General features: G+C 45.7%; 1 protein-coding gene and 1 pseudogene across 7 annotated transcripts in view; one reads left to right on the top strand and one right to left on the bottom strand.

Annotated features, from left to right (window-relative positions):
* Positions 1 to 4,052: 4,052 nt before the first annotated feature.
* Positions 4,053 to 27,439, bottom strand: part of PPFIA4 (PTPRF interacting protein alpha 4) — a 92,532-nt gene continuing 69,145 nt past the window's right edge. For 2 of the 7 annotated variants that reach the window (XM_064593980.1, XM_064593979.1), the window contains 2 exons: positions 7,593 to 7,707; positions 4,054 to 5,057 (listed from right to left, as the gene is read on the bottom strand). In XM_064593980.1, coding sequence (XP_064450050.1) covers positions 4,832 to 5,057; positions 7,593 to 7,707 — 341 coding nt within the window. In that variant the 3' untranslated portion in view covers positions 4,054 to 4,831. Of the gene's footprint in view, positions 5,058 to 7,586; positions 7,708 to 21,790; positions 21,963 to 22,914; positions 23,209 to 27,439 lie in introns of those variants that run through there. The other 5 variants (XM_064593981.1, XR_010412225.1, XR_010412224.1 and 2 more) reach the window with 5 other exon arrangements.
* On the top strand, positions 12,756 to 13,356 carry LOC123845669 (large ribosomal subunit protein uL6-like; annotated as a pseudogene).

Here is a 27,439-nt window from a genome sequence, read left to right on the forward strand (position 1 = left end):
TCCAAGAAGGGAAGCCATTCCCGAGCACCCCTGCCTCAGGATACCAGCAGGGACGGGGGGTAGCAAGGCCAGTGAGGCCCCCAGAGAAGTCTGGGGGAGTGGATGAGGTTTTAAGATTTGTCTCTTACCCTTTCCAGCAGGTAGGAGCTTATTTTGGTCCCTGCAGTGTTTCTCAGCATTGTCCTGGGCAATATGTGTCCAAGGACAAGGGGGAGGAGGGCTGTGGGCAGGTTGGAGGGGAAGGATTTCTGGATGGCTGGGAAGCCCCTGGCCTCCCGACCCCCCTCCCCCCCCCAAGCCCACCTCCGATGCCCTGCTGTGCCTTCCTCCAAGCTCCCTCCCTCTTCAGATTTGGAATCTAGGTCTCTCTGCCTCCTCACCCTTCTCCCCTCTCCCAGGCCAGAGGCTCCTGTGGGTGAGATGCTGAGGAAGGAGCTTCACCCCGGCCTGAGAATTCCCCTGCGTGCCTGCATGCTCGTGAGGGCAGGGGAGGCATGGGCTAGGTCGGGGCTAGTTAGTCCAAGTTCCTCCAGACAGTTCAGAAGTGTTCCTGAAGCAGGATGTCACTTTCATTTCTTTCTCAGCCTCACTGCTCCTTTGTTAATTCATTCATTCTTTTATTCTATTCAACAAACATTTATTGCTCCCCTTTCTTGTATCAGACAGTGAGCTGAGCACTGGGATTAGAGAGCTAAGAAAACCGAGTCTCCCCCATAGTTTCCAGAAAGAGCTCCGATCAGGTGGGGAGCATCAGCTTGAAGAATACACATCCTTCTTGTGAGGATCAGGATGTCTTTCTAACCTCGGTCTTCCCTTCCCTCCCACCAGTCTTGTTGAATTTCAGCAGGGATGAAAAAGAGCTAAAAATGCCGGGGCTGGAAGGGTGGCTGGCAGCCCTCTCACCAGTGGGGTGGGGTGGGCAGGTAGCACTGGGAGCTGAGGACCCTTCACACTTGGCAGAGGGCCTCAGGACCTCCGAGGCTGGGAAGGAGGGTCAGGTCTTGGATGCTCACAAAGCCACCCCTGCTTTAGCTAGAGCACCTCTGCTCTAACTGAGCTCACATGTGGGTTCCTGGTGTGAGATTTTATTTGAATATAAGATTTTATGAGCTCTGTGGCTTTAAAAAACTTGAAAATCTGAAGTTCTACTCAACGTTTCGTTGTATAGATAAGGAAACCAAGATCCAGAGAGGCAGGAAATTTCGTCAAACTCACCCACGAAATGGGGAGGAGCCTGGTGACATCCAGAAATAAGCCACACTCTGGGCCCTGGCCCCATGGATCCCTCGGGGAACCCCTTGAACACCAGCCCTTTAAACCCCAGCTGGCGTTCACAGCTTCCCCAGCTCAGAGGGGAGGGAGGGAGGCTGCTAACACACCCAGACAGAGCCAGCCTCGAGTGCATGCACACTTCCACGATGATAAAAGCGTGCCAGGTACACAGCAATTGAATGTTCAGAAAGACATATGTTATGTCCCACATAGAGCATCCCATTTAATGTTCACCACGCACCTGGCAGGTAGCAAAGCCATTGTCAACTGAAGCCCAGAGAGGTTCAAGGGAAGCCAACTGGCAGAGCTGAGACTGATCCAGATGTGGTGTGTTTTCCTCCTGGAAGGAGGGTCAGGGGGTTATTGGAATCACTGAACCCATTGGTCTGGAAGGGGTTCTTGAAGAAAAGAATCTCCAGCAACCTCATCCATTCATTGGCTTGCTCAACTAGTATTTATTAGGGACCTACGATGAAGATGGCACTGTTCCGAGGTGATCCAAGAGCTCAGAGTGTGGCACCCAGAGGACCAGGCTAGCGTCAAGCCTGCTTAGAATTAGCTAGAGCTCCAGGGGGTACATTCCAGATGCCACAGAGAAGGCAGAGAGCTCACTGGGCTGGCCGGCCTGGGGGCCTTGGAGAAGGAGCAGGATGCTCTGTGTTTGTGGAGAAGTTCTGGTGGCATGGAGGAGGGGTTTCTGGGCAAGATCAGGGCCTTGGCTAGGGCACTGACCTCAGGCTGGACAACAGGGTGACAGCTGGTGGCCTCCCAGGGAAGGCTGAGAAGACTCGCATGGGCCATGCACCCAGTTGAATCCAGAAGGCCTCAGCCCCAGTACCAGCTCACCCCTCTAGCACTGGGTGAACCCCAACCACTCACCGCGTCCCTCTGAGCCTCAGTCCTTTTTTCCATAAAAGAGGAATAATTACGTTACCTGCTTTATTTGTGCGAAAGTGCTTTTCAGGTTGTAAATCGCTAGACAGATATTAGTGATGGGAAGCCTCTGAGCATTTTTGAGCAGGAGGCGGAAGGATCTGAAGGATGCTTTGGAAAGACCATTCTGTGACCCTGTGCAGAGTGGCCTGGAGGAGGGAGAGGTAAAACAGGAAGACCTGTCTTGGCCAAAGAAGATTAAAAGGCAAACATAAGAGGAAGCTGTGGGAACCGAGAAAATGGACGAGAGAGACGTCACATGGGACTCCCAGCCTCCTGGGCCCGTCACGCAGAGCAGCCAGGGAGGATGGAGAGGCGATGACTTGGATTTCTAGCTGGGGCTCCTGGGGAATGCAGGCAACTGTGAGATGGACACGAAGCAGGAGAGGCAGATTTCAGGGGCTGGGGGCAAGAGGACAGGTTGGGTGGGATCGGCCTAAGGGGACATCCAGGCGCAAGGGCCAGCAAGCTAGTGGAAATAGCCCAGGAGACGGTCAGAGCTCCAGCTGGGTCATCTCAATCAAGGTGGCAGTCAAAGCTCTGGGGGAGAGGAGATCACTCGGAGGGAGCATGCAAGAAAAATTGGAACGAAGCCGGCTCTGCCCACGGCACCGGGAAGAACAGCCCGGGGTGGGGGGTTGGCAAGCTAGCAGGTGTTTCAGGAAGAAGGGTGCTGAGTGGTTCAAGCCTGGAGAGCAGCAGTGAAGGATCTGAGGGGGAAGTGGTAGGATTTGGTGACAAGAAGGGGGAGGAGCGGGGGTAGAAGCACCATCTCCAGAGTTAAACGCTGGAGCAGGTAGGGAAAGGGGGGGCACGGGTGCAGACAAGGCTTTGAAAGAGCTTGGCAGGGAAGAGAATAAAAGATGGACTGTTAGCTGCAGGAGAGTGGGGTCAAAAAGAGGTTGGTTTTAGGCGGGGAGATCTGAGCATGCTCATAGCCTGAGGGAGTGAAGCAGGGGCAAAGAAGAGATGAATTGGAGGGAAGAGAAACTGAGAACAGACCCCACTTGTCAAGGATCCTAAGCGGTTGATGACAGCTGGCTGGGCACGGAGCTCTGGGTGCTCACAGACCTGGAGGTACTAGCTTCCACCATCTCCAAGCGCCTCTCCTCCCGCCCCCACTGAGTCTTAAGGGCAGGCCCCTGGGCCTCCTGGCCCAGCCTGTCTCTCCCCCACTCCCCCCCCCCACCGCCCCCACCAGACACATGGCCAGCAGTTTGCCCTGCCACATTGCACACCGATTAAAGAATCAGCCTTCTCTAGGCACCAGCAACCCCTCATCTGGCAGCCCATGGCCTGGCCCCACCCCTGACCCCAGCCCACAGGGCGCCAGCCATGGATTTCTTGGCTTCTCTGGCCCTGATTGCAGCCAAAGAAGTACCTCTGTGCAGTCCACCTGACACCCCAACACTGCCTGGAAGATTCCCGAGTCGGCTCCACCATGTAACAGACTCATTAGAGCTCCCTGCACAGCCCACCCCCCCACCCCCGCCATTCTCCCCACCTTCCTGGCCTCCCCAGACACCATCTCAGGAATGCAAGGGCACGGAGCCCCTGCTTCCTCTCCTCACAGTGGGCAGAAGGGGAAATCCAGGCAGGGGAGCTCCTGTTGCTTCCGTTGTAGGTTAGGCAGGGTGGCATCCAGACTCCCTAATGCTTCCTATCCCTTCCCAACATCCAACAGTGCCTTGCCCCTCAAGAAAGAGAAGTATGCCCATTACCTTCTGTATGTTCGGAGAGGGAGAAGAGGGCCATGAGGGTTGGGGAAAAGAGGGAAGGAGGGGCAGAAGAAGAGTTTCTAGATTAAATTCAGAACACCCAGTTGCATTTTTTAAACAGCTTTATTGATGTGTAACTTACCTATCATAAAGTGCACCCACTTAAAGTGTACAACTCAATGATGTTTCGGCATAATTACAAAATTGTGCTGTCATCACCATCGTTTCATTTGAGAACATTTCCATCACCTTCCAAAAAAACCTTGCACCCATTAGCGGTCACTGCCTGACCCCTATCCTCTCTTACTCAGACCCAGGCAGTTACTAATCTGCTTGCTGTCTCCATGGGGTTTCCTGTTCTGGAGCCTCCATATGAACGGAACCATACAACGTGTGGTCCTTTGTGGCTGGCTTCTTTCACTTGGCATAATGTCTTCAGAGTTCACCTGTATAATACATGTGTCTTTTTGAGGACTGCGTAATAGTCCAGCGAGCGTCTGTACCACACTGTGTTGATCCACTCATCGGTTGATGGACATTTGGGTGGTGTCCACTTTGAGGCTATTATAAATAAGGCTGCTGTGAAATTCGTGTATGAGTTTTTGTGTGAACACGTGTTCTCACTTGTTTTGGGGAGATGCAGACAGAAGGAGGGGCCGGACCACATGCTTGGACCTTTGTCTCATCTATCCGAGGTATTGTCCTGCTGCCTGGTGCAGAACACAGAGGCTCGGAGGGAGCCTGGGACCACCAAAGGCTGGTACTGAAACATGAGCTCAGGCCTCCCATTCCTGGTCCAGGTTCTTTGCAACACATCACGACGAGCCCCTCTCAGTCTGTGGTCCACCCAAGGGAACAAAACATCCGGAATTTGAAAAGCCGTATAACCAGTGTGAACAGTCACCTTGTCACGCTGAATTCCTCATCAGGTGCTTTGCGGACTGCGTCCAGGGGTGGGGGGTTGCCGGCTGAAGCTGAGGCTTCTTGGAAGGAGCGAGGTGGAAAGCCAGCCACACACACAGGCTTCCACTGTGATGGTCTGATGGAAGACCCGCCCAGCAGGGATGGGAGCCAGGAGCCCAACCGCTAGGCAACGACTCCATCACACTGCAGCATCCAAACGGGGCCACATTCCTGGGAAAAGAACAGACAAGAGACCTTTGAAAAATCTCAGGCTTGGCCACAGCTTCTGGCTTCAGCCCATTTTCTCAGCTCCAGTCTTACCCTGATTTTAAGCAGAACTCTAAATGCTAGTCGGGGATTACTCCATTCACATTTGCCTTGCCCCTCTGCCCTGAGCCCAAGTCCCTGTCACCAGACAGCCCTGGGGTGTGAAAGGTCTTTGCACTAAGTGCATTTTCCTAAAGTCAGGGGGAGAGGTGGGCTGTGGCCTGGGCTCCCTGCCTCCTCTGCAGGCCCACCCTAAAGTCCCAAATTCCAGGCCAGAGGAATAAACAGGAGCTTGCTGGACGTGTCCACCTACCCCCAAGAGACACCCACTCTATCTGGTCAGGGGCTTGGGAGGCACAGAGGAGCCCTCCAGTTGCCAAGCTTTTCCATTTTTACCACTGTCCGTGGCCCACAAGTTAGACAGGCTTCATCCAGGACTAAAAATGGGTTTCTAGTGCCTAGGAGAGTTCAAGAAACATTTACTGAATGCTGAATGAGCAGAATAACATAGTACAAGAGAACAAGAGGAAAGTCTAGCAATGGTTTATTGTCTAGGACTCATTTAACTCTGATAGCATTGCTGATGAGTAAGTATAATTATTTTCCCATTTCTCAGACCAGGAAACTGAGGCTAGGGTGGTGTGTGGATCTGCGGATCCACAGCAACCGGAGCCAGAAGAAGCCGCCCCGTTCAGGGCTGTTGCCTGGGCCTCGGGCTCCCCCTGCTGGCCGGACGGAAGTCTGGGCGTGGGGCGAGGAGCTGGCCAGGGCCGGCCCCCACTCCCGCAGCTCCCGCTCCCAACCCCAGCCCGCTCTGGGCGGGATTCCTGAGGCTGGGAGAGGGAGCCATATCTGGGCTCAGGGGTAGGGCGACTCGCAGGTGCACTGCGCCAGGCGTCAGGTGAGATGTTCCACCGGCAGAGTGCACCAGGCCAGAGGGAGACGAAGTCCCTGCACCACCCCCCAGCACCCCCTCCCGCCCCGCCGACCCCCGGAGTCTTTGTCTTTGTCTTGCCCATACGGAAAGCTGGAAAGCTGTAAGACCAAGGGGGGCTGGGGTCTAGGAATGCCAGCAAACCTGCCCACCCAGAGGGAATGGAGAGACTCCTATCTCCTGATGCTCAACCCAAAGTGCTGGGTTCCCTTTTTTCCAGGCCAAGTCTCCTAAACCAGCCCAAAGGGATGGGATTGCTCCTATTTGGAAAAAACTCCATAGAAAAGGATTTTCTAGCTTCCTTTACCTTCCACCCTACCTCATCTAACTGCTCGCAGTTCTGACAATGAAAAAGGCTCACTTAGGCCCATCCACCTCTTGCTCCTTCTGGAAAGGGGAACTGCTGGCTCTCAGCTGAGCAATTTGTTCATTCAGTCCTCCTCAAAGGTTATGAGTCTGGTCTCTTGTGTCAAGCAAATTTGACATCAGATCTTACTTCTGTCCCTTCAAAGTCAAAGTGTCTGACTTTGAGCACATTACTTAACCAAGAAGCCTGTTTTCTCACCTGTAAAAATGGAAGTTATGGTACTTTCACAGTGGGCTGTTGGAAGGGTACAGTGATAAATTACAAAATCAAAAGCCCTGTGCATACAGTAAGTGTTCTGTAAATGTTACTAATAATCATCACTATATTCACAGTTCTCTTACCTCTCCTACTCTTTCACTTAACTAAAGAGAAATGGGGTGAGGTGTGCCGTAGGCAGATGGGAGTTCTGGGCAGAAAAGCGTGGACTGTCCTGTCCTGTGTTCGTGACTTCCCAACCTGGTCACCTCCTCGTGCTTCTACCCCTTGTCGGCAAGGGGCGGGCGGGGGGGGGGGGGGCGGAGGCGGGGCAACTGCTTTCCTCCCCCGCCCCGGCCCTGACCCAGCCAAAGGCCTGGCACAGCTGCTGGAATGGCCCAAATGCCTCGGGTTTAAGGCTAGGTAGAGGACAGCTGGGGATGGGGGAGGAGGGTAAAGGGGCAGAAAAGGAACACTCTCCTCCCTCACCATGTCCACTCATCCTGCTACTCCCTAAGCCTTTCAGGTCAGCCTGGGACCTCTGACCTCCCTCCTTCCCGGGTGGGCGGGAGGAATTCTCCCCCTTTCCCTCCCTTATCCTCTGCCCTCTCATGCCTCCTCTGCGTGGCCGAACCCACCCACCCCAGCCCACCCCCGTGCCCCTGCTCCCTCTCCCGCCCACGTGCCGCCCAGCTGTCCCCCGCCTGGAGCTGGGCACTCCGCCTGCCTGCACCACTCATGAATCGCCAGCATTCACACTCTGGCCCCAAAGCCTCCACCTGTTCCCCTCGGTCTGAGCAGCAAGGCTGTGTGGCCCCATCTGTTGTCCTCCATCCAGGATTCAGGGCAAGAGACTACACTTCAAAACCCTCAGCTTCCACCTGCTGGGATGGGGGTGGGGAGGACTGGCTGAGAGGCAAGGACTGAGTCAGGGGCATCCTCATCTCTTGGGAGAGCTTCCCCACCCTGGGCCCACCAGTACTGTCTGAAACAACCTACGTACCAATGTGCGGGGGTAGGTGAGCAAAAAGCCCACTCTTCCCAAAAGGACATTTGCATATTTAGCGGCATACTCTTATTATGTTCCATTTCTTCCCGGACAGCGCCTGAATCCGGGGCTGGTCAGTGTACAACACAAAGAGAAAGACAAAATGGTGGCGACATTCATTTAATTAATTTTTTTGTTATACAAGCAATATGTGAATACATTTTCCTTGATTAAAACAAAAATGAAACCACTGCAGTTCAGGCTCCAATTCCCCTTGATTGGTCCCCCAAATCCACACCTTTTCTCCTAAACAGAGAGGTGATCACTATTACCAGCATGTCTGTATATATCCTAGAAAATATAAGGTACTATCATGTGGGTTTGGGTTTTGCTGTTATTTTATTTATTTATTTTTTAGATTTTTTTTTTTTTTTATTCATGAGAGACAGAGCGAGAGAGAAAGGCAGAGGGAGAAGCAGGCTCCCGAGGAGCAGGGAGCCCGATGCGGGACTCGATCCCAGGACCCTGAGATCATGACCTGAGCCGAAGGCAGATGCTCAACCATCTGAGCCACCCAGGCGCCCGCTGTTATTTTTTTATATAAATTGTAACTACAAATATTCTGCAACTAAATTCACTAAAAAAAAAAAGGCTTATCTACCTAAGCTGGTACATACAGGTCTACAACAATATCTTTATTTTTTTTAGATTTTATTTATTTATTGAGAGAGAGTGTGTGAGAGTGCACAAGGAGGGGGAGCGGCAGGCAGAGGGAGAAGCAGTCTCCCAACTGAGCAAGGAGCCAAATGTGGGACTCGATCCCAGGACCCTGGGATCATGACCTGAGCCGTATGCAGATGCTTACCCAACTGAGCCACCCAGGTGTCCCTACAACAATCTCTTTAAATGATACATAATATTCTGAGCATGGACATATCATGGTTTACTTAGCTATTTCCCTATCAATAGACATTCAGGTCATCTCTCTTTTTCTTCCATTACAAACATTGTGTCCCTGTCATAGGCTTGAGCCTTCTCTCATAGTCCTGCCTAATCCTATGTTCCTACCCCTTGTGGGCAAGAAGGTTTACCATTTACAGTTTTAAGGGTACAAAAATAGCAAAAGTGACCTTGGGAGCATTTTATAACCAATTTGTAGTAATTTTTCCCCCAAATCCTGGGTTCTGTTAAGATGATTTCCATATCCACTTGGGGGCAAATTACTGTTCTAGGAGACAGCTGTGGTCAAGGAGGTAGAAGGAGACATGGGAGAGAGTGAAGAGAGGAGAAAGTGAAGAAAAGTGAACAGGGAGGAACAAGGAAAAGAATTTTGTAAAAGATCCTGTGTATTACGGCACTCTCTGCAATAGGGAAAAACTGGAACTGTCCAGCAGAAAGGAAACAGTTAAGTAAAACTTGGCGTATCTATTCTACGGAATATTATGCAGCCATTAAAATGATAATTATGAAGACTATGTAGGAGCATGGAAAATGCTTCTGATATTAAGTTAAAAAGTAGACTACAAAATTAAAACTGCATTATGATTACAACTCTGCAAAATGATGTGGGCATACAAAGATGGGAAGGGAATCCAAACAAATGAAAACAATCGGATTTGTTGCGGGGGCAGAATTGTGGGTACACTATTATTATCACTTATTTCCATTATCATTGCTATAATATTGTTTTGTGCAATATATGATTAATGCTAAATAGCAACAGGCAGAAGGAAGGGAAGGAAAATGAATAAAAGAAAAGAAGAAGAGAGGGAGGGAGGAGCGCATGGACGGAGAGATGAGGCAGGGAGGCTGGAGTAAAAGCCCATGTTCTGGGGGTTGGACCATCTTTAGCAGCCATGTCAGCCACAGGGTCAACTCGGGCTCTTCCTCCAGGGTCTTTGGGCTGAAAGCAGTTTTCACTGCACACAGATGTATACCTCCCCCCTGCTGCCCTCCAGTATTTTTTAAAGCTTACCAAGGAGTTAGGAATCCCAAGCTCAGGATTCTAAGGGACTCGAGCTTAGCAGGTAGGGAGAGAGGGGGACATAGATATGTAAGTAATGACAATCAACAAATGCTCAACCAGAGATCTAATTCTGTGAAGCTGGAGGCTCTAGAGTCCCAGAAGTCCTCACGAGCTGGCTTTCAAAGGATGGCAGGAGATTGGCAGGTAAAGAAAAGGGGGTAGCATCCCAGGTGGAAGTCACATGTGCAAAGGCAAGGAAACCTAAACACACACACACACACACACACACACACACTGCACATACACTACCATTTAGCCTGGCTAACTATAGGGCTCAGGAGAAACAGAGGCATGTGATGAGACCTTGAATTATTCAAGGTCAAAGAGAAGCACTGCAGTGTTTAATCAGAACAACAGCATACTCTAAGTTGTGCCTTGGACAGATGTCCCTTGAGAGGATGAGGAAAGTGAGCGGGAGTAAGCCTAAGTGGAGAGAAGGAACATTGGTTAGGAGGTGACTTTAAGAGTTCTGATGGGAGGGCGCCTGGGTGGCTCAGTTGGTTAAGCGACTGCCTTCGGCTCAGGTCATGATCCTGGAGTCCCGGGATCGAGCCCCGCATCGGGCTCCCTGCTCAGCGGGGAGTCTGCTTCTCCCTCTCCCGCTCCCCCATCTTGTGCTCTTTCTCTCTCTCTCTCTCTCAAATAAATAAATAAAATCTTTAAAAAAAGAAAAGAGTTCTGATGGGAAAGAGCAGGAGCCTCAACTGGGGCAGTTAATGGGACGGGGACAGAGGGATTAACTCAAGAAATTCTTATGTAGAAATGAAAGGACATTATTCATTTATGCAATGAACACCTTTTGAGAGTCTGCTATGGCATTGAGCATTCAGAGATGGAAGACAGTCTCTGTCCTCAGAGGGGAAGATGGACGGGGAGAGAGATGGTTCCAGATCGATGTGAAAAGTGATGCAGTAGAGGTAAGCCAGTGAGGGAAAGGCCATGAGGGGCCAGGAGCGGATGGGATGTGGGAAGGGAGGGAGGTCCTTCGAGGTCCCCACCTCAGATGTTGGCTGGACAGTAGAGCCATCAACTGCATCAGGAAGTGCAGGGTCAGGGGGTGTCTGCAGGCAGATGATGGCTGTGACTTGGACCTCTCACTCTTGCTTTGCTCCTACCCCATTGAGAAGAGCCAAATGTGGCTTAGGCTGCTTATTGCCTTTCCAGTTGAATGAATCACATGGAAAGCATCTAGAATAGTTCCTGGCACAGAGTAAGTGCCCAACAAATGCTAACTTAAAGAAAACAAGCGAAAAGTGCAGAAACTGAAAATAAGATTCACGCTTAGCAGGCTAGGCTTTTTCCGTGAGACCAGGGAAAGACTTTGCCGCCCTGGTCCCAAAAGGCAGTCCACCAGAGACTTCTGACGAAACCAGACCTCAGCCTCCCAAGAAGAGGTTGTTAAAAAGAGTGTGGCTATAAACATGCAAAAACAGAGCTCACTACAGATAGCTAGGCAAACAAACAAAGGCAAAGATGGCGGCAGAAGGGGCTCAGCAGTTTAGTCCCATTGAAAGGAGTTTGCATGGCATCATTTGTTTGAGGAGTATGGACCTTGCGCTTTGCAAAAATCACATTCACTGCATGATTCCACGGAGCAAGTCACCAAAACTGTGAATTTTCTTTCTTTGTGGGCTTTTGTTGGTTTATTGGAAGTTTGGAAGAAGATGAAGCAGAGTGTGGAGACATTGTTTATGTTGATGCTGTTGGGTGATGACATCATGGAAACCTGTCGGAAAGATTTACTGAACTACTTTCCCACCACAGGGAATTAAAAGGCTTTGAAGGACACAACTCATCAGACCTCAGGCGGATCACGTGTTACTGATGTGACAAGACTTGTAAACACTCTCATCTTGAAAGTAAAACCCTGCTGATGTATTAGATGGAGGAAGTGCTCACACTGAACATAAGCTGGAACCACAGACAAAGTGACTGACCACTGACCAATTTCTTATTGCTTGACTACTCTGAGTACAGTGAAACCACCAATGGTAAAGAAATGCAGTGCTGGGGCACCTGGGTGGCTCAGTCGTTAAGCGTCTGCCTTCGGCTCGGGTCATGATCCCAGGGTCCTGGGATCGAGCCCCGCATTGGGCTCCCTGCTCCTCGGGAAGCCTGCTTCTCCCTCCCCCACTCCCCCTGCTTGTGTTCCCTCTCTCGCTGTGTCACTCTCTGTTAAATAAATAAATAAAATCTTAAAAAAAAAAAAAAAAGAAGTGCAGTGCTATCTGATGGGCATGACATCACATTTTAGGAGAAATTCTTGGATTTTGCTAAGTATGAGTTTTGTTTTAAGTTTCTGGAGGGTTTTTTTTTTTGAGGGGTTTTTTTGTGTTTTGCTTTTTTTTTTTTTTTACCTTTTTAAAGTTAACATCTATCGAGTGCTTATATATTCCAGGCACTATTCTTGGTGTCTTATGGGCACTTATTCATACACACTGCACAACAAATCTGTGGGATGGTTTCTAGAATTATTCTCATTTCACGATAATAAAACAGAGACACAGAGAGGTTAAGAAGCAAAACCTTTTAAGTGGGGGAGCCTGGGCTCTGACCCTGGCAGTCTGACCACAGTGCTCTTGACCACTTTTCATAAACTAAGAGGATAGATCCAAATTATGGAGCATCAGCCCCATCAATGGGGCTTCATCTCCAGGGAACTTTTACAATGAAAGTGAATTACGCTCACCAAGAAGACTTACTCTTCCTTGAATTTTAGAATGCACTGGAAAACGCACCTATTGCGTGGTCTAACTCTAGGCGATGTTTGGCTCCATTTCCTTCTTCTCATATAACAACTGAGACTACCCCTGAAACTGTCACTAGTGATGTATACTTGGGGTCTGTGTTGACACGTGCCTGGACTGAAGGACACTCCACTGCTCCCTTTGTTAAAACCTGTCCTCATGGTCTTCACTGATATTCTCAAAACTGACCCACATCTAGCGTAAGTGCACAGGGATGTACTTCTGTGTAAACTGTGTTAATTCAGTTTGTACTGCTTCTGTGTGGCTGCTAAAAATCCATACATATGTTCAGCTAGCTTCACTATTGCTAATAATTTTTTTAAAGTGGTGGGCTTCAGGTTCTAAAGTATAGCAGAGGAGTTTACTGATTGATCCTTTCACTAAAGACAACTAAAAGTACTGGACAAAATCACTGCAAACCTCTTTTTACTCTGCGTCATCTACTGTGAGAATGAAGACCATTCTCAGCAAAAGACTGCCGACATTCCAGAAAATATTGACATCACTCTGATGCACTGTTACTCTGAAGGGCCCCAGAGGACCCTGCAAAGGGACTTCAGTCACACTGATGTAGAACTCAGTCTCCTTGGAAAGAAAAAAGAAGAGGCTCCGAGCTGACAAATGGTGGGACCTAGAAAAGAACTGGCTACCATTCGCACTATCTGTAGTCATGTACAGAACACGATCAAGGGCGCTACCTGGGCTTCCACTACAGGATGAGGTCCGGGTATGCTCACTTCCCCATCAATGTTGTTACTCAGGAGAATGGTTCCCTGGTTGAAACCCAAAATTTCGTGGATGAAAAATATATCCACAGGGTTTGGATGAGGCTAGATGTTGCTTGTTCAGTATCTCAAGCCCAGAAAGATGAGTTAATTCGTGAAGGAAATGACATTGAACTTGTATCAAACTCAGCTATTTTGATTCAGCAAGCCACAACAATTAAAACAAGGATATCAGAACATTTGGGGATGGTATCTATGTTTCTGAGCAGGCTGATGAATAAGATCTAATTTGTCCAGCTACAGAAACAGCAAAGTGCCAGATGACTTTTCAGACTTATTTGTGGTATTTTAAAGACTCAATAAAAGCCATATTGATTTGGGGCTTTTTCTTAAAGCAAACCAAACCAACCAACCAACCAAACAAACAAACAAAAACACCTCTTTTAAATGCATCAATTGACTGCAAAAGAATGAAAGGTGAATTTGGAAGCCTAAAGTCGTGAAAGCAGGAGCCAGAGAGAATCCTCACACTGATGTCAGCATTTACAATGAGCTTCAACTTTCACAAACCTCACAAGGCATTGGAGGGCTTGTCAAAGGTGAGGAGTCTAATAGGAGTCTGCACTCCCAGCATAAACCTATAAACCTAGAGCCCAAAGATTACAATTTATTATATGAGTGAATTCAAAATAAATCCATGCTCTACCTACTTGCCAAAATAAACCCATGCTCTACCTCTTTGCACTGAACAGAAGGCAGAAAAACATCTCTCTGGAGAATTAATAACTACCAGCTAGCCATTGTGCAGAGTTGCTGCCCAAATTCACACTACCTGGGTGGCCCAAATAATCACAACCAAGAATTTACTTTTTTGCGATCTTGAGCTGCCAGTGCCCTCAGGTGCCTGGCAGTAGCAAATGAAAAACAGTCCTGGAAGAAAACACCTTCAACCCAGGCATTGGAGAATTTCCACAGGCATAGTTCTAAGAAACATGAGCTTATGGTAAAAACAAATCACAAAACACAAGGAAACAAGACCCCATGAGTGAGGTCCCAGAAGAAAAAAAAAATAGGAAGCATAGTGGTTCACAGCCCAGGGCAATTTTGCCCTGCAGGGGCTATTTTTGGTTGTCACAACTGGAGAGGGAGAAATGTGTGCTACTGGATCTAGTGTATAGAGACCAGGGATGCTGTTAAACATCCTACAATGCCCAGGACAGCTTCCCACAATAAAGATTTGTCTAGCCCATCATATCAACAGTGTCAAGGTTGAGAAGCCCTGAGACAGAAGAATCAAACCTCCAAAGCTTCTGTTTTGGAATTATCAGAAATAGTATATGCAATAAGTAAAAGTGCAGACTTGAAGACATTTAACATATGAGTAAAGAACAAGGGAGTATATTGTCAAGCAGATTTGAAGAAGAACCAAAAAAATTCTCAAAATGAATTAAGTAAAACAACTGAAATTTTAAAACTAGTGGAACAACCATTCTGGAAAATAGCTTTGAATTATCTGGCAAAATTGAAGATATACACAGTCTGTGACCCAACAAGTTCATTCCTAGTATATAGCCTAGAGAAACTCCTACATGTGTGCTCCAGCACACGTATACAATGGTGTATACATGTACATGTACATGTACATATGCCAATGTTCATAGCAGCATTGTTAAAAGTGGTTCCTCCTCAAAAAGGGGGACGAACCAACCCAACAAAATGGAGTGAAAATGCATAATATATTCATACAATAGACTACCTCACAGCAGTGAAAGTAAATGACACCACAGCATGGTGAATGAAAGAAGCAAGACTCCAAATATATACAGATTATTAAAGAGAACAAACAAAAATGGACAGAGCTGATAAAACTATAAAGCGAAGCAAAGACATTGATTACATTGAAGTCAGAATGGTGGTTACCTCTCGTGGAGGAAGGGGTTAGAGATCATGAAAGGACACACAGGGGCTTCTGGACTATTGGTAATGTTCTATTTCTAGGGTGATTACTTGGAATTTGTTTTATAATTGTTAAGATGTGTGTTTATTTTTTTCACACTTTTCTGAATTGTGTTGCATTTTCCCAATTAAAAAAAAATGTTTTAAAAATGAAGTGGCAGATTTAACAGCAAATTAGACAAAGCTGAAGTGAGAATTATTGTACTGGAAGACAGATCTGAAGAAATTATCAGAATGCAGTTCAGAGACACAAAGAGATGGAAAGTATGACAGAAAAATTAAGCTGGAATTCTGGAAGACATGAGAGAGAGAAGGAGTGACTTAGTATTTGAAGAGTTAATAGCTGACATTTTCTTGGGACTAAAGAATAGATAACTGATAACCGTCCACTAAATTGGGAAGTCCAGCTAATCACAAGCAGTATAAATAAAAGGTAATCCACACTTAGACCACATCACAGTGAAATTTTCAGATTGCCTCAGTTTTTTTTAATTCAAAAGAATGAAAAGATATTAAAAGCAGTCAGAGAGAAAAGATATATAACCTTCAAGTAAAGGACAATTAGACTGACTGCTTTTTTCATCAATAGTAAAAGCCAGAGGACAGTAGAGTTATATCATTAATATACTAAAAAAATAACTCTCATCCTAGAATTATTATTGTTAGTGAAAATATCATCCATGAAAGAGATATAAAAACATTTAATAATTCATAGATTAAAGAGTAAATTATAATGGAAATTAAAAATATTTACAAAAGCTTAAAAACAAAAACACTACATGTCAAATTTTTAAAATACAATTAAACTGGGGCGCCTGGGTGGCTCAGTTGGTTAAGCGACTGCCTTCGTTCGGCTCAGGTCATGATCCTGGAGTCCCGGGATCGAGTCCCGCATCGGGCTCCCTGCTCGGCGGGAGGTCTGCTTCTCCCTCTGACCCTCCCCCCTCTCATGCTCTCTCTCTCTCATTCTCTCTCTCAAATAAATAAATAAAATCTTTAAAAAAATAAAAAAATAAAATAAAATACAATTAAATTGGCACTTTAGAAGTAAATCATAATCTCAAATGCTTATGTTAGAAAATAAAAAGATTGAAAATTAGGGGCACCTGGGTGGCACTGTCAGTTAAGCATCCAACTTGATTTCGGCTCAGGTGGTGATCTCAGGGTCGTGAGATGGAGCCCCGCATTGGGCTCAGTGCTCAGTACAGAGTCTGCTTAAGTTTCTCTCTCCCTCTGCCCCTACCCCCGCTCTCTCATTCTCTCTCTCTAAAATACATAAATAAATCTTTGAAAAAAAAGATTAAAAATTAATGTGTTTACCATTCAACTTCAGAAATTTAATAAAGAACAATAGATTAAACTCAAAGAAAGTAGAAGGAAGAAAACAATAAAGATAAGAACCAGGATTAATAAAATAGAAAATAGAACCAATAATGCCAAAAGTGAGCTTTTTTGAAAAGCCTAATAAAATTGATAAAACTCTGGCAAGAATGATCGTGTATAAAAGAGAAGACACAAAAAAAATGAAGAATGAAAAAGGGGACAAAATTACATAGGCTACAAGGATTTTAAAAAGATAGTGAGATATTAAGAAAATTTCTACGTGCAAAATTTTGGAACTTTAGGTGAAATGGAAAAATTTCTAGGAAAATATAATTTACCAAAACTAACCCAAGGAAAAAAATCTGAATAGTCTTGTAACCAATAAGGAAATTGAGTCAGTAGTTTTACCAAAAATTCAAGAAATAAATAATTCCTATCTTTAAAAAAAAGCTCTTCTAAATGTATAAAAAGGGGAAAAATCCCCAACTCATTTTACAAGCCTAGCATAACCTTGATACCAAAACCAGATAAAAAAAAGTATGAGAACAAAATTTTATAGGTCATTTTTCTCATGAATATACATGCAAAATCTAAACAAAATATTAGCAAACCAGATATAGCAACATATATAAATATAATACATCTTGACCAAGGGTTTATTCTAGGAATGAATGTTGTTCCATCATTTTTTTAAGAAACCAATTAATGTAATTCACCACATTAACAGATTAAAGGAGATAAATCATCTCACTTCCTACTTAAAAAAACATTTGATTAGGGGCGCCTGGGTGGCTCAGTCGGTTAAGCGGCTGCCTTCGGCTCGGGTCATGATCCTGGGGTCCTGGGATCGAGCCCCACGTCTGGCTCCCTGCTCAGCGGAGAGCCTGCTTCTCCCTCTCCCTCTGCCTGCCGCTCTGCCTACTTGTGCTCTCTCTCTATCTGTCAAATAAATAAATTTTTTTAAAAAACTTAAAAAAAAAAACATTTGATTAAATATCTGTTCATGATGAAAATCTTTTAGCACACTAGAAACAGAAGGAAATTGATAAAAGATAACCTTTAAAAAACTCACAGCAAGCACTATATCCTAATGGCAAATCCTTGAAATATTTCCTATAATATCAGGAACAAGAAGAGAATATACATTATCACCCCCTGGAAGTTCTAAGCAAGACACAGAAGATGGGAAAGGAGAAAAGGAAGGGAGGGGAAAGGTTATAAGAATTGATAAGGGATAATCAAAATTGTTATTTTCCACAGATGATAAGATTATCTGTATGACAAATCCTAAAGAATGCACAGATAAGTAATTAGAACAAATTGAAGCACTTTGCAAGGTTACTGACCAAAAATATCAGTATATAAAAATCAATTTCACTTAATTTTATTTCCATGAACCATCAAAAACAGATAGAGAATACAAGTTTTAAAACTATGGTCATTCAAAATAACATCAAAACATAAAGTAACTAGGAATACATCTAACAGAAGATTGCAAGTTGTTTATGAAGAAATATTTAAGACTTTATTGGAAAACGTTAAGGAGGAATTATTATTTCATATAACAGTTGTGCAAAACCCACTACATATCAAGTGCTTCTAATGCTTTACAATTATTAACCTACTAATTCCTCATAACCATCCTTATGAGAAAGACATTATTATTATAATCATTGCATTTACAGGTGAGGAAACTAGAAACTATCACAAGGTCACAAATCTATCGAGTAATAGAGCTAGGATTTGAACCCAGGCAGTTTAGCCACAGAATCCATGCTCTTAATCTATTATGTTGCCTTTCTTTTAGTAAATTGAATAAATGGAGAGAGACATTTTATTTATAGTTTGGAATACACAAAATTATAAAGATGTCAATTCTCCGTGAAATTGATAGTTTCAATGCAATTCCAATTAAAATCACAGGAGATACCATAGTGGTTCAGGTGCAGCATCTGCCCAGATTTTCAGGTTCACTTGCAATTTCTGAGGCAAATCACATCACTAATGTGACCCATGTAGAAGCCAAGACTGGGCTGCCCCATCTATTAAGCACCCGCTATATTCTAGTCACTGCTCTAGAAACTAGGATACAGTGAAGAACAAGATAGACATTGTCCCTGCGCTTATTGAGTTTTCAATCTGATGGAGGAGGGACTTTTGCTTCTACTTATAAAAACATAACTGGTATCAGATCATCCCTCACACTGAGAACTTTAAAAGCTAGATAAAACTGTTTGAAGGCATGGCAGCCATCTTGGATGAAGGGCCAAGGTCCTCAGCTGATCCCAACATTCTAAAGACAATTTTCCAAGTAATTTGCCTAAATTGTGCATATGTAAGGCAATGCTTCAAGAAACCAAGTAGAAATTTTGGCAATGCTATGGTTCAGGAGACACAAATTAGAGTTCAAGGGCCCCGGCTTTCAATTTAGCCACTGGAAGAACTAGATCCTAGAAGTAAGGGTAACATGGAAACAGACCAGTCTTAATTGAATCAAGTTAATTTGATCATAATCTATCTGCCTGCCAGAAGAAAATTAAATCCTTATCTGGAGGAAGTTAACATCATCTAGAGCTTCTACAATTTATCAGAAACAACATCTAGCAATCAATCAAAAATTGGCAACACAAGAGATTGAAAGCCAAGAGGAAAAAAAAAAAAAAAAAAGACCCTATCCCCAAGAGGAAAACCCAGACCCATATGTGATTCAGATTTGTTATTTACCAGATACAGACTTTAAAATAACTATGATTAACGTATTCAAGAAAACACATTAAAAGATAGTATATTTCAGCAGAGGAACAGAATCTTGAAAGATTCTCTTCTCTTGAAGAGATCCTAGGACTGAAAAACAGAATAACATAACTAACCACAAATAATTTATTTGATGGGTCTAACAGCAAATTTGACAAAGCAAAATAAAGGATTGGTAAACTGGAAGATGAATCAATAGAAAAAAATCAGATTAAAATTAAAATTCACTCTCCCAAAAAGGTGGAAAATGTGTAAGACACATAGTATATGGTTAAAATCCCAATATATGTGTAATTGGTGTGCCAGAAGAAGAGAAAAGAAAGATAAAACAGATGCAGTATTTGAAGAGATACTTCAAATATAAGCATTCCAGGGCACCTGGGTGGCTCAGTCGGTTAAGCATCTGCCTTCGGCTCAGGCCATGATCTCGAGATCCTGAGATTGAGCCCCACATCGGGCTCCCTGCTCAGTGGGGAGTCTGCTTCTCCCTCTCCCTCTGCTCCTCCCCCCTGCTCACGTTCTCTCTCTCTCTCTCTTTCTCTCTTCTCCTCCTGCCAAATAAATTTTTTTTTAAATCTTAAAAACAAAAAACAAAAAACAAATGTAAGTATTCCAAATCCTAGAACTTTCCAAAATGGTAGAGGAGGTGGATAGGGGGATGGGTGAAATAGATGAAGGGGATTAAGAGTACACTTACCATGATGAGTACAGTGTAATACATAGAATTGTTGAATCACTATATTGTGCACCTGAAACTAATATAACACTGTATGTTAACTATACCTGAATGAAATACACACACACAGGAAAAAGAGAAATGAAGAAAAAACCCAAAACAACAACAACAAAAATGGAGCCATAGACTCAATAATATCCATACTCCTCCCATGCAAAAAAAAAACCACCAGAAATACATCATAGTAAAACTGTAAAACTCCACTATAACTGGAGAAAACAAAAACAAAGAGAAAATCTTAAAAGCAGGCACAGTAAAAAGACACATTGTTGCAAAGGAGCTAATAGAGTTAGCAAACTCTTCAACAGAAACAATGAAAGCCAGGAGACAATGGAGTAACATCTTTAAAATTCTAAAGACAAATAACTGCAGATTTAGAATTTATAAACTGCGAACACAACTTTGGAGTGACATCAGCAAGGTGGCCGAGTAGGGGACAGCAGGCTTTGTTCCCCCACAAAAAACAACAGACAGCTATCCACAAACAAAAATAGCCCTGGGAGGTCTCAGTAGTCCATTTAAGAACCTATAGCAACACCATGAAGCAAGAATAGAAAAGACCCACAAAGAAAGATCACTAGGGACATTGGCTTACCTGACATGTCTGAAGAAGAAGGGTGCGGGCTATCAATATCAGCCACATGACAATGCTGTCAGGGTCCCCAGTAGCCGGCTCTGTGGGGACACCAGCAGCCTCACACTACAAACGAAACTCAGTTCAGACATAGAGACCTAAATGTGAAAGGTCAAAAAAAAAAACCCACTTCTGGAAGAAAACAGAAAAAAGTATCTTCATGACCTTGTAATAGGCAAAGATTTCCTAAACAGGAACAAAAATCCTTAACTCTAAAGGAAAAGAAGCAAAAAGACATCTTAAGAGTGAAAAGGAAACCAGAGTGAGAGAGGATATCTGTCATACTTCTCTCTGACAAATGACTACTATCAAGAATATGAGGGGCGCCTGTGTGGCTCAGTCAGTTCAGTGTCTGACTCTTGAATTCAGCTCATGTCTTGATCTCAGGGTTGTGAGTTCAAGCCCCACGCTGGGCTCTGTGATGGGCACGGGGCCCACTTTAAAAAAAAAAGAAAGAAAGAAAGAATATGAGGAACTCCTACAATCACTAAGAAAATGATAAACAATCTAATAGAAAAATGGGCAAAGTACTTAAACAGGAATTTCACAAATGAAGAAATATGAATGGCTGATAAATATCTGAAAAAATATGCCACTTTGTTTTATTTTTAAAGATTTTATTTATTTATTTGAGAGAGAGAGAGAGCACAAACGGGGTGGGGGGTGGATGGAGGGGCAGAGGGAGAGGGATAAGCAGACTCTGCTGAGCGGCGCCAATCCCGGGACCCTAGGATCATGACCTGAGCGGAAGGCAGACGGTTAAGAGACTGAGCCACACAGGCACTCCAAGAGATACCATTTTAATCCCTCCCAATAAACAAACAAAATTTTTAAGTTTGACGATATCACTATTAGTGGAAGTGTAAATTGGGGCAGTCACCTTAGAAAACAGGTTTTACATTATCTAACAAAGTTAAGACGTATTTACTCTGTGAGGCAACAATTCAATTCCACCGCTTTGTATACACCCTAGAGCAGCTCTTCTGTGGAGAAGAACATCTGTTGCAGTGTAGCTCCCAGAACTCCCAAACTGGGGGGAAAAAAAATCCATCCTTTCCATCAGCAATAGAATTGAGAAATAAGTTGTGGTATATTCACGCAATGGAATCCTGCACTATAATGAAAGAAAAAGTGAATAGCAACATAACACAACACCGATGAAAAAAGCCAGTCTCAAGAGAAGATGTGTACTTTGATTCCAATGATAAAATATTCAAAAACGTATGAAATCAAGCCATGTCTCATTTTGGAATAGAAATGTGATAAAACTGTAAAGAAAAGCAAGGAAATTTTTTTTTAAGATTTTGTTTATTTACTTGACAGAGAGACAGCGAGAGAGGGAACACAAGCAGGGGGGAGTGGGAGAGGGAGAAGCGGGCTTCCTGTGCTGAGCAGGGAGCCCGACGTGGGGCTCGATCCCAGGACCCTGGGATCATGACCTGAGCCGAAGGCAGATGCTTCACCGACTGAGCCACCCAGGCGCCCTAGAAAAGCAAGGAAATTATAAGCACAGAATTAATGATGAGGCTTACCTCAGCTCAAGGAGGGAATGGGTAAGATTAGGGAGGCATTCAAAGGCAATGCTGCCATGGCCTGTTCCTTCAAACAGCCGGACTGTGAGTGTTTGTTGAATTTTTATTGTTATACATTGTAACTTATAAATATTACTTTCTATTTAGTAAAATGTGATACATTTAACACTTTCTGTATCTCACATCCATATGGATTTCTGATCAGTTGGCTTGTGGTGGAAGAAACATGGCCGCCGCTATCCCAGGTCTCAGCTAAGAAGCAGACCACAGTCACTGATGCTGTCTCCAGGAAGGCCCTGTTGAAATGCTGTTCCTGAGAAAAGCAAGTGTCCTGACCAATATGTTTATAGAGTGTGTCAGTCAGCTCAGGCTGCCATGATAAAATACCACAGAGTGGCTCAAACAACAGAAATTGATTTTCTCAGTGTTCTGGAGGCTGGGAGTCCAAGGTCAGGGTGCCAGCATGGTCAGGTTCTGGTGAGGTCCTCCTTCCTGGCTGACAGACAGCCTCCTTCTGGCTCTGCTCCCACGGCCTTTCCTCAGTGAGTACATATGGAGAGAGGGCAAGGTCTCTGCTGTCTCTACTTAAAAGGGCACTAATCCCATTATGAGGGCCCCACCCCCATGACCTCTTCCGACCCTAACTGCCTCCCAAAGACTCCATCTCCAAATACCATCACACTAGGTGTTAGGGCTCCAACATCTGAATTTGGAGGGGTGGGGGTGGGACAAAAACAGTCAGTCCATAGCATATAGCCACCCAGATTAGCCAGTTGTTATATTTAGCTAATATTTATTATACCTAGCTAATTACTGCAGGTTGAGAGGGGCCGGGGCACACAGGACTCCTATGTGTTTTTAGGGGGCAGGAATGAGAACAAAGGGAGGGCCCAGGGATTCTCACCTCATCACCCCCACAAGGTTGAGGGTTTGCTTAACTCTGGGGACTCCAAGAGCCACTGCTTCTGAGCCCCTCTGCTGTAGGGGGGCATCTGCCTCATAGGCCCGGCAGGTTTTCTGTGCACCTTCCAGCTGCCGTGTAGCCGCTGACCCTGCCCGGCCATGGGCGATTCTTTAAATGGGCATTTCCTTCCAAAAGAACCATTCCCCAGAGAGTTCCTCGACATCTGCAATGATGGAGAATTCACACACAGGCTTGGGAAGAGCTTTAAATTCTAAAGCAGAGAAAATAAAAATCCTGCCAGAAACAGAAGAAGATGGGTAAGGATGGAGACAGGGATCTAGGAAGCTTCTGCTTTTGGGCTCAGTATTGGGGTTTCATAGAACAGATGGCCAGGGGTTATTTATAACTCGCAACAGGCAGAGCTGAGATCCGTGAAATGCCACGGGCTTGTTTGACAATGGATGGGGCCAGGGTAGGGACTGAAACCTCCCTAAGGACTCCTAGAATGCTAGTCTTGTGTGTGTGTGTGTGTGTGTGTGTTTGGCGGTGGGGGGGGAGGGGGACCCATCATGGAACCCCAGCCCCATCTCTCAGCTAGGTGAGAAATCCCCCAGAGAACTGCTTTCAGGAATAATGGTCCCACTAATAATAATACATGGGAACTAACACTTTATTAGCCGACTGGGCACCAGACGCCAAGCTAAGTGTATTATTATGCCCATTTTCCGAATGAGAAAGCTGAGGGTTGGTGAGGGTAAGTAACCAACCTAAGGCCTCATTACTCTAAGCGACGAAGCTCTCTGCCTGGTGCCCTGGCTTGTGTGGGAAGGAGGAGAGGTCAAGGGTCTAGATATCTAGATATCTTCCACTGTCACATCAGCCCGTAGCCACCTGAAGGGGCAAGATCCCAAGGGGCAGAAATCTGGCCCAGGAACTTTGATAGGGTAGACGGGGACAGTGAGCTGGCAGTACCGAAGGGAGGCTCTGGACAACGTGTGTGTACGCCCAGGTGATCACTCAGCGGGAGGCAATGTGATTATACATAGAAGACATTACATGTATATTAAATGACTATTTCCTGGCTCTCAAAGACAAGGCAGGCAGGCTGCTAAAGTCCAATATGACTTACCCCACTCTACCATCTGTCACCTTAGGCAAGTCACTTCCTCCTCTCTACCTCTCAGTTTTTCCTCTTTAAAACGAAACAGTTGGTCTAAGATTCTTCCCAGCTCTGATCATCTATGCAGCTCTGGTTTCACTGGAGTTAGCAAGTGTGGGGGAGGGGGAGGCTTGGAGTTGTCAGAGGTCAGAAGTCAAGTTTTTGGCTACCCACCTGCATGGCCAAGAACCAGCTCTGGCAAGGACAGCCAGCAAGAGCAAAGCAAAAGGAAGACAAGTCAGGAGGCTTGTCTCCATCAGCTCCACATGGCAGGGAATAAGGCACAATGAGCATCACTGACCATGCCAACACCCACTCCCAGGGCTACAGGCACTGGTGCCAGGCGTGCCCGCTAATAGGTAGACGGAATGTTCCTAAATTCATGACTCTAGGAGCGAGGCTGTCTGTCTCAGAATAAGCAAATCCCCAGGCAGCTCGATGAAGTTCACCGTTTCTGCAAAAGGCCTTCAGAAGGTCAAGGTGTCCAGCCTCCTGCCTCAACCTGTCTACAGTTCTATGCCCCTCTGCATGACATTTTCACTTTTCCCAGTGGGTACCACCAGCACCCAAAGAGCCAGGAATTCACCCCAGTTCACAGAGAATGACATTCAGGTCAGCCCAGAGAAGGAAAAATGACCCGGACTCTCATTCTGTGCCAAAGAAGGGACTTGCTTTGATGACGTGGACTCCACTGTTTAGCTGTTTAGCTCAGCTAATCAGTAAGTATGTAGTGAACATCTACATGTGCACTTGCTGAATACCTACTGTTTACCCACTGTAAAGCAGAGTTGCTCACCAAGGTGGCCTAAGGCTGGAGCCTGAGATAGTAGACATTCATGGAGGAGACCGTCCACCAACTTTGGAGTCTGCCAGGTTGGGTTCTATTCTTGCCTCCACCTTCTATTAGTACTGTTAACAATTTCTTTTTTTTTTTTAAGATTTTATTTATTTATTTGACAGAGAGAGACACAGCAAGAGAGGGAACACAAGCAGGAGGAGTGGGAGAGGGAGAAGCAGGCTTCCCGCAGAGGAGGGAGCCCAGTGCGGGGCTCGATCCCAGGACCCTGGGATCATGACCTGAGCCAAAAGCAGAGGCTTAATGACTGAGCCACCCAGGCGCCCCCGTTAACAAATTTCTTAACCATGACTCCCAGTCTGAAAATTGACGTAATAATACTTACTTCATAGAATTATTGTAGGGACCAAATAGTTTGTGTGTATAAAGCATTTATCACAGTCCCTGGTAAACAGGAAAGTCCTAAATGGTGAGGTAGTTGTTGATGATGACCTAGGAATGACAGTCACATTGTCCCCCTGAGTCAATCCTGCTCTGGACCCAGGGTGCTTCCCCTGACCAGCCAATGCCTACCAGGCGACATGAGATGGAGAAGGCAGCTGCCTCTGGGTTTGGGATTCTAAGAAAACATTGCTCCTCATCCCTGGACCAGGAAGTGTGAGAGCTCACTAGCCAACAAAGGAAACAGTCTCTTTCAAAAATCTGGTTACAGCCAAGAAAGATGAGAAATAGGCAACTGGAGACTTGGGAAGCCAGACACAGTGTTGGGAAAGCAGCCCTATTGAAAGACAGGGGTGGGGAGTCCAGCCCAGTTGGGGAAGGGTGAATGCATGAGTTCCTGTCCCAGTCCGAGCTCCTGACCCACCTCCCAAGGCCTCAACTTGCCTATCTATAAATGCAGAAAAGCAAACCATAGGCTGAGAGAAGCCATGGCTAAAAATCGGAAGTCAGGGCTCTATGTCCACTGCAGGGGAGCCAAGATGGAGTGAGGGCATGGAGCATGCGAGTTAGTGAACTCCATCAGTGGTCTGAGGGTGCAAGGCTTGGCACTTTAGGAATGAAAACAGCCTACAGAGGAAAAATCCCTGGGCCTGGGAAGCAAGTCCACCCAACCCCACCCCTACCACCAGGAGGCCATCTGCTTTCAGTCGCAGAAAAGCAAATGGGTCCTGCCTTGGGCTGGCCCAAGCCCCCACAGAGAGGGGAATGCAAACAGGCAGTATTGCTCAGGGAAAACACTCCAGGCACTAGGGCCGGAGGGTAGAACGCAGTGTTCCCGCAGCCCGCTATTCGGGGAATGCAGCAGATGGATCTGCCCCAACTACAGGGAAACATTTGGTTTCTTGTCTCACACCAACTTACTGAAGAGGATTGTGAGGAGGGCCCAGGGACAGACAAACAAAAGAGAAGGTCGGGGAAGGGCAGGGAACCCAAGCCAGGAAGCTAAGTACCAATTTCCTAAGAACCTTCCAGAGGTCTTGAGCAGGGGGTGACAAAATGCCAAAGCTGGGAGGGACCTTCCGGAACACTGAATCCAATCCCCTTGTTTTACAGATCAGGACACGGAGGCCCCTAGAGAAGTCAGCCTAGCACCATGGAAAGAAACTATGGAGTCAGAGAGAGGAACTCCTCATTTATAAGCTGTGTGATTTGATGCAGGTTCCTTAACTTCTCTGAGCCTCAGGTTTCCTCTTAGTAAAACAGGGACTCTGTCTTCACTCCACATACTTGTGAGAAATGAGGGAGGTAACGTACATAGACCACTTAGCACTGTGTCCAGCGCACCGTAGAGACTCAGCAAATACTAGCTTCCATTTCTCAAGGCCACATGGGCGTTAGCTGCAGAGCTAGGAGTAGAATACAGATGTCCTGACTCTCAACTCAGGGAGGTACACCACATTCCTCATCCCAGCTACAGAAAAGAGTCCATGACAAGACACGCCTATGATGTGCCCTTAAGGGTGGGGTAGGGAGGGGGTGAAGTGATGTTAGAAGGGATTTTCTCATGGCCAAAGCATGGGAATGCATTACCAAGGGTTCCATTTTGGGAGCTTATATAAGTGTGTGCCTGGGATGGATTAAAGGCTGGGAATGAACTAAATGTCATCTCAATGACCTGTTCAGCCCGCAGATGCTAGAATTCAACTTACCAGAAGCATGGCTGGTTGCACCACTCCCTAACCCTTGCCCCCAAAAGAAAGGAAACAAATACTCATCCATTCATTCAACAAACATTTATTGAGTATATGATATGCCCGGAGAAACAGGTTTTCTAATTAGCATTTTGTCTGTGAAAATAAGTCTCCAAGATAGTAAATGAATAAAAGGTCACACAACTAGCAAGCGGCAGAGCAGGATACAATGGCATCTCGGGCTGTTCTTTACCCCGTGCCAGCCGCATCTCCCGTCTTCCGATGGAGAGAAAGGAATAAGGTTGTGCCGAGGGCTGATGACCTCAGTGGTGGACATGGACAGAAGGTTTTGGGACAATTCCTGGCTGGTCCCTTCCTGAGGACAGAAGTAACCCTTGGAGGCTGCCTTGTGACGTCATTCCAAGACCGCCCAGCTCT

This window comes from Mirounga angustirostris, unplaced genomic scaffold (assembly GCF_029215605.1).
Source record: "Mirounga angustirostris isolate CCGP_5_RB_7025 unplaced genomic scaffold, mMirAng1.0.hap1 SCAF_6, whole genome shotgun sequence".
Lineage (NCBI taxonomy): Eukaryota > Metazoa > Chordata > Mammalia > Carnivora > Phocidae > Mirounga > Mirounga angustirostris.